At 44.0% G+C, this 12,348-nt stretch overlaps 1 protein-coding gene across 1 annotated transcript in view; it reads right to left on the reverse strand.

The window, feature by feature from the left end:
• The window catches only part of LOC129857963 (ankyrin-3-like), a 218,627-nt gene extending 211,457 nt beyond the window's left edge, over window positions 1–7,170 (reverse strand). The window contains exon 1 of the mRNA XM_055926811.1: window positions 6,426–7,170. Coding sequence (XP_055782786.1) covers window positions 6,426–6,491 — 66 coding nt within the window. The 5' untranslated portion in view covers window positions 6,492–7,170. The remainder of the gene's footprint in view (window positions 1–6,425) is intronic.
• Window positions 7,171–12,348: the final 5,178 nt, after the last annotated feature.

Genomic DNA, 12,348 nt, shown 5'->3' on the forward strand with positions numbered 1-12,348 from the left:
CGAGCGAGCAGGTTGTCGGGCGGCCAGACCTCACTAGTTGCAGGATTACATCTGGAGGGAGAGGGGAGAAAGAGGACATGGCGTAGGGTAGTTCTCTATGAGTGGGACCAGTAGATTCAATAAGCTTGAGTAAATGAGTAGCGGATGTTGTCAACCTTCTTTTCAAAGTCGTTGACAATGTCATCTGCAGAGAGTGAGGGGGTGTAGGATTACGGAGGGAGAAGAAGGTGGAAAGGTTTCCTAGGGTTAGAGGCAGAAGCTTGAAATTTAGAGTGATAAAAAGTGGCTTTAGCAGCAGATAGAGAGGAAGAGCAGGTAGAGGGGAGGAAGTGAAAGAATGATAGGTCCTCTGGAAGTTTAGTTTTCCTCCATTTTTGCCCAGTTGCCTCTTTAGTGAAGAGAGTGCAGGTGGAGTAGCACTGTTCTCTGCGGTTATCCATGTCTCTGTCAGGGCCAAAAAGTCTAGGGACTGAAGGGCACCATAGGCTAAAATGAGCTCTGCGTTCTTGACCAGGAATTCCACATGGGTTGTGCGCGCAGGGTACACTAAATTTAGAAGGGTTGCGGCCAAGGGGTGGGGAGCATCTGTAAAGCCTACATGGAGAGGAGTGAACAGGTATAGAAAACACACACATAGTTGACAAAGCTACAAAAGACCAAACTGATCTGAAAAATATCTAGGTAAGATATTCAAGTGAGAGCATGGTGTGGATTCTTCCTGTCTTTCCTTCCTCTAACTGTGACGAACAACTCGACAGAACTGTCTTAAAGGCTCTGCATGGTAACAGCATTTACAGCATTTACTGCGATACGGCCTCTTCAGAAGTCAGGGCATTTATACTTCTTGCACTTCGCATAGCAGAGCTGTTGTGAAGGAAGTGAGTTAGCTCCAGTATAAAAACCCCCGCCCCAACCTACCGTCAACCAATCATGTCAATGCGGATCTATACCGAGCCCTCTGCATTGTTACAAAATTTGGGAGGTGCACGGAGATGAGGTACGGAGCTCATTTTCTGCATGCCTCCTGAGGCTCCGCAATTGCGTCACACCCTCTATACGGCGCCTCAGACCACATTTTTGGATAAAGCATGAATTGGTTTTAGTTTTGGCAACAAGACCACTGCTGTGATAATAGGAGATACTGAAGTACTAACACTAATTGCTAATTGCCTAGCAGAGGTAAGAGCACACCACCCAGTACTAATTGCTGATTGCCTAGGAGGAGAAACCACTCCCCCTCCAACACAGCCCCTGATTACCAAAACAACAACAGTCACAAATTGCCCTGATATCCTCTCCTGGTTGATGTGTCAACAATCAGCTGCAAGTTATGAGTTGACTTATTTAGGGATACCTAAAAATGGAATACCTAAGTTATCTTTGATATGACCATCTTAAAAAATGTCATATGTTATCTTAGTAGAACCTATCCACCATTACACATAAAACAATTCCCCACGTCTTAATTTGATACCTCGGTATGTCACAGTATGGACACACCCTCTTCTCGTCTCTTATCTGTCATTGGTCTGGGCTACTCTATCTCTCTCTGTCAAACATACATAGACACACACATCCCGCTTTTCTCTTGATATACTTTCTAATCTAAAGTGTAAACCTATTCCTCTTAAGGATATACTCTGTGCCAGGTCCGTTAACTTAATCTAGAAAACAAAACACAGACTGGTTCTCCAATGTCTTGCATGGGAGAATTCTGTCAGCGCTTTCAGAAAGGCTGCGATGTTATTGCCAATGCTCTGATGTGTGATTCTTCTTTGAAAGCTACATCACGAAAGAGCTTACATGTGTATCGCCAATCCTTTAAACACAAGGCTCTTAGCTAGTCACTGAATTATTTCACTAAGACAAAGACCAGAGCGTTGAATACCAGTCCCGCTGCTACGGAGGAAGACATTGGGGCATCATTTAAAACAAGAATGGAAGAAAGAAATGACAGAACTCTACAGAGAAATTCCACGACTGTGTCCAGTCCCCTATATTATTTCAGTTACTTTTACTGCTACACTCCTCAATATTTCTCAATCCTAAATAAACCAATGCCTCACCTTCGACCTCATTTTGTGTCATAGATAAACACCAGTGTCACTGCCTATGTCGAAGTCAGACAATAACAACCAATCATACAGTAGATGATGGCCTTTATGAGTCTCAGTAAACACTGATGTCATGTGAGTCATACAGCAGGGGTTAAGAAAGTTCTCTTCCCTCGTCATCTACAGACTGTGCTTTGAAGGGAAAGGCACAGGAAACCGACTGAGACGGTAACCTGACCACCCTTCGCCCTCCTTCCCTCTCCTCACCCCCGCTCCCCCTCTCTCCCATCATGGACGACGCCCAGTCTGATACAGACGTTTATCATCACACAGTTGGGTCATTGCCATGACAATGGAGGCAGACACATGACCTGCTGTCCCCACTTGTAATGTGAGGTAACAGGACAGGAGGCCCACACTGTCCTCTAATGAGAGGGAATGTATCTTGAGCAGAAACATCACAGCTGTATGTGTATCCTTCACCTGCATGTATACATTATGACTAGATGCTGAAAGAAGAGACGAGTATCATATTAGTAATCTTCATCTATCAGTCACATTATTTTATTGTATACCAAAGTTCTCTCAAAGATCCTACATAATTTGTTTGACAAGAATGCCAGGCATTGTCATCTGAAGCTGCACACAGATACTCAGACACAAATTACATTTCAGTTTGATTTATAACATTGTCATATAATCGCCATAGGTCAGAAGCCTTGGCTCAAAAGATACTTTATTGTATCCTTCAGTATTTCCCATCATCAGTCTCATGAAATGTACTGAACAAAAATGTAAGCACACATGCATCAATTTCAAAGATCTTACTGAGTTCTAGTTCATATGAGGAAATCAGTCAAATGAAATAAATTCATGAGGCCCTAATCTATGGATTTCCCATGACTGGGAAAACAGATATGCATCTGTTGGTCACAGATATCTTAAAAGAATGGGCCTCACAACGGGTCTCGGGATCTCTTCAATGTATTTCTGTGCATTCAAATTGCCATCAATAAAATACAATTGTGTTCGTTGTCCGCCACCATGAGGCACTCTGTTCACAACATGACGCAATACACGTGGTCTGCGGTTGTGAGGCCGGTTGGATGTACTGCCAAATTCTATAAAACAATATTGGAGGCGGCTTATGGTAGAGGATTGAACATTAGATTTTCTGTCAACAGCTTTGATGGACATGGCTGCAGTCAGCATGCCAATTGCACAATCCCTCAAAACGTTAGACATCTGTGGCATTGTGATGTGTGACAAAACTGCACATTTTAGAGTGGCCATTTATTGTCCCCAGCACAAGGTGCACCTGTTTAATGCTCATGCAGTTTAATCAGCTTCTTGATATGCCACAACTGTCAGGTGGATGTATTATTTTATTGGAATTATTTTTACATTTTTTACTTTTTACCCCTTTTTCTCCCCAATTGGTAATTACAGTTTCGTCCCATTGCTGCACCTTCGGCATGGACTTGGGAGAGGCGAAGGTCGAGAGCCATGCGTCCTCCGAAACACGACCCTGCCAAACTGCACTGCTTCTTGACACATTTTTTTTAACCGGGAAGCCAGCCGCACCAATGTGTCGGAGGAAACACTGTACAACTGGCGACCGTGTCAGTGTTCATGCTCCCGGCCCGACACAGTAGTTGCTAGAACGCAATGGGACAAGGACATCCTGGCCGGCAAAACCCTCCCTTAACCCAGACGACGCTGGGCCAATTGTGCGCCGCCTCATGGGTCTCCCGGTCGCACCCGGCTGCAACACAGCCCTGTATCGAACTCGGGTCTGTAATGACGCCTCAAGCACTGTGATGCAGTGCCTCAGTCTGCTGCGCCACTTGGGAGGCAGGCGGCTGGATTATCTTGACAAAGGAAAAATGCTTAATAACAGGGATGTAAACAAATTTGTCTGTGATATTTTATTTCAGCTCATGAAACATGGGACCAACACTTTACATGTTGCATTTATATTTTTGTTCAGTGTATATATTTGGCCTGATTGCCACAGGGTTGACTAGAACACCAGCCCCCTCTACTCACTCTCCCTCGCTCACTCTCGCCCTCTATATCCCTCGTCCTCAGAACAGAAAAGTAGTTGCCATGGCTACAATCATTAACACATCTGGCATGTTTATCTGACGCTCACATTGACACTCTCACATGCAGGCACACACACACACACTCACACACACATGCACACATAATCACACAGGCACACATAAACATACCAACACCGGAAACACATTTGTATGCATATAGTAGAGAATGTATTTTCGGGTATCATCACTAGTCAATGCAATTCACTCATCAGAGATCATTCACCAGTAGTTGTACTGATTATCCTCCCAATGGTAGAGCCTAATTGTGGACCGTGAGGTGTGAGGTGACTAATCTTGACAATCTTCTAGCTTTAGGTCCTGATGTTATCAATGCTATACCGGGTGTTTGCTTGTACCGTAGAAAACATTGAGAGTGAAGTGTCTAGTTAGATGCAGTAGGGGAGGTGCTTGCATTCTCCAAAGCCCTACTGACATGCATAGTTGCCAAGAGGTAAAGGACTTTCCTAGCCTTAGAGCATCAGTATTGCCTGTGGTGATTAACATGCTTTACTATACATTACAATACATTACTGCGAATGTGAAACGAATCAAATACCTGGCCAGAGTAACTTAGGCATGCAAACCACCTGTTCCTGTGCTTGAAAGTTTTGTGGTATATTTATGAAATGCAAAAGGGGAGGGGTAAGAGTTTTTTTAACCAGCCTTTTCACTTTCTGTGGTTAAGAAACCATTGAGCTGCAGCCATTGTTTTTTCACAATTCGACTGTAGGCCGTGTGTGTGTTTTTATTTTATTTATTTATTTTACCGTTATTTTACCAGGTAAATTGACTGAGAACACGTTCTCATTTGCAGCAACGACCTGGGGAATAGTTACAGGGGAGAGGAGGGGGATGAATGAGCCAATTGTAAACTGGGGATTATTAGGTGACCATGACCGTGTGTGTGTGTGTGTGTGTGTGTGTGTGTGTGTGTGTGTGTGTGTGTGTGTGCGTGTGCGCACGCGCGTATGCGTGTGTGTGTGTGTGTGTGTGACCAAAATGGATTTCCAATAGATTTGAGCTTACTAGAGGGAGAAAGAAAAATGCCAGTAATATTTAATTTGTGTTCCCATGTGGCTACATTACTTTTGGGAATACAAAACAACAGGTTGAAGTATGATTAAACCAAAGTCCAGTGATATCAGGTCTCACATCAAACACAAAGGGACATCAGGGGCAACAAGGAATCACTTTAATCCCAACATCAGCCATGGCCCTGCCCCTGTCAATAGATTCATACCGAAACAATTATCCCAACCTAATAACTCTGCCTGGTACCCTGTTCAAAGCCATACCCCAAAGCTTCCCTAATCCTTTAGCATCTCCCCTATCCCGGTCTTCAGTCTCTTGCCTCACGCACCAGACCCAAGCCTTCCCTCTGAGTCCTGCCCCATAGGGATCAGTGGAACCTGCTGAATCCCATTTATCATGGGTTTACCCAATTGACAAAACAACATGGCCACAGGAGCAGAGCGAAGCACAACAGCACTTAGTGGAAATGCACAGTTACACACAAGCATGCATGCAGGTATACACACACACACACACACACACACACACACACACACACACACACACACACAAAACCATTTAGCCTTCCATGACATAAACACTGTGCTGTGCCTAAGAACACCTTTAATTAAAAGGCTTGATCACAGCCCCTGGGGACAGGAGGAGGACAACATCAGAAGTACAGCTGTGGACTCACAATGACGGTGATGTAGAGAAACAACAACAGATGCTGCCCCCACACTAACCCTGAGGCTGCACCTTCCCCCCTAGAGTGCCTGCTTAGGTAATCATCTAGTTGCTTTAGCTCATCAGGTGCAGTGGAAATACCAGAACAACAAGTGGTCCCAAAAAGTGTTTTGTGACAGGATCTGTTCTGATGACTTTGCATTCGAGGTGAGTCAAATACTCATACCACAACAAATATGCACACATAGAAACAAATATGCAGAACTGCTCTGTACAAAATGTTTTGTTGATGAATATTGTGTTTAGATTCATGAACGTTATCTCTGCATTGAAGAGACAAGATTCTAAACCAAAGTAAACACGCAGGAATACGAGCGCAGGCACTCACACCATCCTCCTTGAGGCTTGTTTTTTATGAACCTTAACACAATGATCTCTTTAAACTTAGTCTATAGATCATAGACACACAACTTGTGGGAGTAATGTATGTAAACCAACCACAGCAATACAAACACAACATTCAAAGCTTTTACAAAGACAGCCAAAAGGTTTTTCCTTCACATACCTTTTTTCCTTTCTTCTTGCGATGTGCTGGTTTTCCAGTGCTTTTTTCCTTAGCTTCCTCACTCATCTTGGGACTTTCCTGAGCTATATATTATTCCAACATGTAGAGCTTCGGCAGTGGCGTTGCTTTCAGTGGCGATAAAGTCTCAAACCCATTTAAAAGTCCATTTAAGAAGGGATGTTCCACGGAGAGAGTGTGGAGGACTGGAGAGGCTGATGCTCCCTCGCTCTCACACACACACACAAGCGTACTCTCACACACACACAAGAGTACTTACACACACTCATACACACGCTGAGGTCCACTCCCACTGCTTTACCACACGAATGGTGCCACTCTCCAACACACTCAGAGGCAGGGTGTGGAAGTAGGAGAGAGAAAGAAGGCAGGAGGAGGATGAGGAGGAAGAAGAAGAGTAAGAAGATGTTGAGGAAGGAAGACTGAAAGAAAATGTGGATAATCCTGTGGGTTGGAGGATCTAATGCTGCCTACCTGACAGTAGACTCAGTGGCATCTAACTCCCTTCTAGCCTGACTGAAGCTGATGCAGAAACTGATGAAGCGAGAGAGAGAGAGAGCGAGAGAGAGAGAGAGAGAGAGAAAGAGAGAGAGATGGGTGAGTGAGAGAATGAATGAGTGAATGAGAGGGAGTTAGTGAGAGACAGAGAGCATGCAAGAGTGAGAGAGAAGAGGGGGCGTGATCCAAACAGATACAGAGAGAGAACAGTGAGAGAGAGAGAAGAGGGGGCATGATCCAAACAGATACAGAGAGAACAGTGAGAGAGAGAGAGAAGAGGGGGCGTGATTCAAACAGATACAGAGAGAGAACAGTGAGAGAGAGAGAGAAGAGGGGGCGTGATCCAAACAGATACAGAGAGAGAACAGTGAGAGAGAGAGAGAGAAGAGGGGGCGTGATCCAAACAGATACAGAGAGAGAACAGTGAGAGAGAGAGAGAGAAGAAGGGGCGTGATCCAAACAGATACAGAGAGAGAACAGTGAGAGAGAGAGAAGAGGGGGTGTGATCCAAACAGATACAGAGAGAGAACAGTGAGAGAGAGAGGAAAGAGACCTAAACAGAGCTAGACATAGAACACAGAGAGCCAAATCATCAGTGGATGGTTGACTCCAACGTTGGGTGCTTCCTGCGCGGTAAAAGTTGCTTTTGTTGTTCCCGGATGAGGCGGCGACATCAAATGAGACCCCTGCTCCTTTGGCAGGCTGGAGAGAGAGGAGTGAGGAGCGGATCATTAGCATGATGCATCAGGTCCTTCCAGAAAATGATGTCTCCCCGCACCCTGTGCCAGCAAGATCAGCTTTACTGAGGAGAGCGTAACAGCCCACCCTCTCTCAGACCACAGGAGGCAATGTTCAAACAACAATAGAGACAGACAAAGAGATAGAAAGAGAGGAAGAAAAGGAACGAGGGGCCACGCCCTCTTAACCTCAAGGAAGCAATATTTGAACAAAGCCCCAGGTTACACAGACTGACAAATTAAGATGGTGATAAGAGGAGAGAAAGGGTGGGAAGGAAAGAAAGAAAAATACACACAGTCTCAGGGAGTGAAAGTGACAGAGTGAGACAGAAAAGGGAGGGAGAGAGAAAGAGAGAAAGAGAGAGAGAAAGCTTGTTCTCCTTCAGTGGGCAGTAAACAGCATGTTCTTTATTCTGGGTTGGTACTATCAACTACAGTCTCCACTGTCATCCACCAGCCATGCTCCCCTATCACAAACATTACACCAGCAGAGGGGAGTGTGCCAAAAATGAGCTACCATCCCTCAGCAATATCCCAAACAAACTGCCACCACCACCACCACCATTACGCTCCCTCTCCACCGTGCCCCTGAAACCACGTGTTTCTGGTGAGAGAGAGAGCGGAGATACAGTTAGTTATCCAGATTGTGGCTGACCTACACTCAGTGGAAAGGGAGACAGAGAGGGACAGAATTAGGAAAGGGGCTGGGTTACACTGTGTTTTGGACGATCATTTTACCTCTGTCACTGTTTTAATGTCAAAGGGCATGGCCTCTCTTACTAAGTCTAGGGAGATCGAGGAAGGGTTATTGATTTTGCCAGCTAATATTCTTATTGGGTAACATCCAGTTCTTAAAAACAAATCTTATTTTACTAGCAGAAGATGAATGTTTACTGTGCATCTGGCAGTTTACCTATACCTGTAGCCACTCACTACAGTTTTTGTGTTTTTTTGTTTTGGATGTTCATTTCCATTTCAAAAGGGGGAATTTTCCCCCCACAGCAGTAATCCTGTGAGAGCTTGGCGTGACGTAATCAGCGTAGCACCTTCAGATAATGTGGCATTAGCAGGCTAGAAAAGAATACAGAGAGACAGAGAGGGAGACTCATCTACACAGACAGAGTAGCCAGTCTCTAAATGACTTCCTCCAATATAAACTGACTCTTCTACGTCTCTACCCTCTACATTCTCTATATGGAAATATTAATTTTAGAAGTTTACCAAACAGAATATGAGTTAGGTGTCATTACATGAGGATTGTATGATGTGACACAAATTAAAGGGGATTATGACATTCAAATATTGTTTCATGTTAAAAAGATGTGTAATTGTTCACAGTATTAATATAGATATATTCAGTAAGATGATGGTACTGCTGCTCTATAATGCTGGTTGTGGACGTGAGGGAGTGCCCTCACATCTATGAGATTGCTATCTCTCACACTGACTCTCCTGTCTGCCCTCTACTGATCATTGTGTGCCATCACACAAACAAAACATCCTCCCTACATGTCTGAGCATGTAGGCCATTGTAGTTTTCATTCTTTTCTTTGCATAGATAGAATATGCAGTCTTTCCCACGCACCAAAACACAAGACTCATTGACGGCCCACCCTCTCTCAGACCACAGGAGGCAATGTTCATACAACAATAGAGACAGACAAAGAGATAGAAAGAGAGGAAGAAAAGGAACGAGGGGCCACGCCCTCAACCTCAAGGAAGCAATATTTGAACAAAGCCCCAGGTTACACAGACTGACAAATTAAGATGGTGATGAGAGGAGAGAAAGGGTCGGAAGGAAAGAAAGAAAAATACACACAGTCTCAGGGAGTGAAAGTGACAGTGAGACAGAAAAGGGAGGGAGAGAGAAAGAGAGAGAGAGAGCTTGTTCTCCTTCAGTGGGCAGTAAACAGCATGTTCTTTATTCTGGGTTGTGACTATCAACTACAGTCGTTCTGATAAAGACAAAGAGTTACTGTCATGGCGTTGGTGCTGACAGACAGACAGCTTGCTAGGGGGTTTCAGCGTCTAGAGTCAACACTGACTGAGGGGGCTCAATTCAATCAAAGCCCTCACTAGACATCAATCATCTTAACTGCATTCTCCCCATGAAACCATCTCAAATGAATCACCTCACCTAACCTGAAGTCAATGAGGATGTCAGTGCACAATCAACGACAAAACATGAATCTCATATTTAGAGGTCTTGTTTATCTGAAATCCATATTTGTGAGTGACAGCAAGGGATTTTTCTTACTCTGTTGAGAAATTTTGTTTAGCCACTACCGTTTTTCTATGCTAACACTCTGACACTTCAACAGCTGCTGTCTCTCTAAAGGCCACTGCAACCACTGCATCTTGAGTGGCGTCATAAGCAGTATGGCTTCGTAAGAAAATTTGTTAAAAACCACCCTTTTTAAAAGACCCATAAAGCTGTACTGAGAGCCTCACAAATTGGCCAAGGTAGCTCTTCATTGGCACTAATTCATTAACCCTTGTATCTGCAGTTTGGCAGTGACGTGTCCTGTTATTTAAGGATGACTCCTTGGCAGTACATAAGGTATTTATTGTATTGATGAGATGGCAAGTCTTCAAGATTTGACATGGTGCACATACTGATCTAAGACCTTGTGCTTCTTTAGTGCATCTTAAAACTTAAGGGAAGTCAAAGTGTGAATGAAATCTTGGAAAAGGTCCTCGATCAATATAATAAAGGTCCATGTGTGTAGGGCAAAGTCCAGTCTGATGGGACTTCCCTTGGAAACCCTGTAAAGGGTTCAGCTGCACAGACAGTGGGCAGAAAGGTTTCGAGATGTAGAGAGTCTAATAAAACGAGGAGAGGTAGACACCCCCCTCCCCACACAGACCCCAACCCCTCCACACCTCCTCAGCTCCTGCAGAGAGGTATAGCCTATCTCTCTCCCACCATCCTTCACACAACTTTATTAGCTGCTAGCGCTCTGTACAGCTGAGGAGTTCATTTTGCCTCTGTCAAGGTCCGCTGAGAGTCTAACACAAGGCAGGTTAAACTCAGACCTACTTTTCCCACTAAGGAGGTCACTCCTGGACAAGTGTTTCCCTGCTGATAAAGAGGTACGGTTACAGACTGTTAGAGGAACACACTGAGGGCCATTAGCTCAGCTCTCAACGACACTGGATGAATTGCGTACACACTCATTCAAGCTACTCGATGAGCTACATAATAGGTAGAGAGGGGATGAGGAAACTGATATGTTATAATAAGTCAGAATGCATTTGCTTAAGCTTGGTTGATTAACAATATGGTAACCCACAACTACGTTTCTGGCATGCGCACAAAGGAGCCTTCACCAACTATTGTTTTGTTTTAAGCTCCCTCCGAGCCTGCAAAGCACAAAAGACTGACAAGGGTCAACATTAATCAAACAGTAACTTACATAATTGAGAAAGACACACAAATGCATGCAGATCAATACACACACACACACACACACACACACACACACACACACACACACACACACACACACACACACACACACACACACACACACACACACACACACACACACACACACACACACACACACACACACACACACACACACACACACACACACACACACACACACACACACACACACACACACACTGTCACGCCCTGACCGTAGAGAGCTTTTTATGTCTCTATTTTGGTTTGGTCAGGGTGTGATTTGGGTGGGCATTCTATGTTCATTTTCTATGTTTTGTTTTTCTTTGTGTTTGGCCGGGTGTGGTTCTCAATCAGAGGCAGCTGTCTATCGTTGTCTCTGATTGAGAACCATACTTAGGTAGCTTTTTCCCAAATGGTTTTTGTGGGTAGTTCATTTCTGTTTAGTGTTTTCACCTTACAGGACTGTTTCGGTTATTCTCTTGTTTATTTTTGTTATAGTGTTCAGTTTTAATAAAACAAACATGAACACTTACCACGCTGCGCTTTGGTCCGATGATTCCTCTTCTTCAGACAACGAATACCGTGACACACACACACACATATAAACAAGTATATGCATACATACAGGGGTCAAGGTACGAACACAAACATCTCCCGTTCTCACCATACTGGGCTTGAGCTTTGAAACTTTGCCAAAATCCTCCACACAATTCCTGTTGGTATTAAGAATCTGTTCGGTAACATTTATAGTCAGTGATAAGATCACATATCTGCACATGAAAGTCATTCCAACGTGAAAGCCAATAAATATGAAGCCATAAAACTCTCCAGCTTTGTTATTCTTCTCGACAAGATGATCTATATTGTTTTATAAACTGGGTGGCTCGAGCCCTGAATGCTGATTGGCTGAAAGCCGTGAAATATCAGACCGTATACCATGGGTATGACAAAACATTTATTTTTACTGCTGCAATTACGTTGGTCACCAGTTCATAATAACCTCCAGGGTTTGTGATATATGGCCAATATTCCATGGATATGGGCTGTGTCCTTAGCCGTGGTATATTGACCATATACCACACCCCCTCGGGCCTTATTGCTTATGTATGTATGTCATTGTTCTGACTATTGTAGGCTTGCTCATACGTAGGTTCCTCACTCTGTATGAATCAATAGGGTTACAGCTGTACTGTGCAAATAATTTATGCAGCAAGCAAACTTTTTTTTTAAATTTTACAAGGCAAGTCAGTTAAGAACA

This window comes from Salvelinus fontinalis, chromosome 1, assembly GCF_029448725.1.
Source record: "Salvelinus fontinalis isolate EN_2023a chromosome 1, ASM2944872v1, whole genome shotgun sequence".
NCBI classification, from domain to species: domain Eukaryota; kingdom Metazoa; phylum Chordata; class Actinopteri; order Salmoniformes; family Salmonidae; genus Salvelinus; species Salvelinus fontinalis.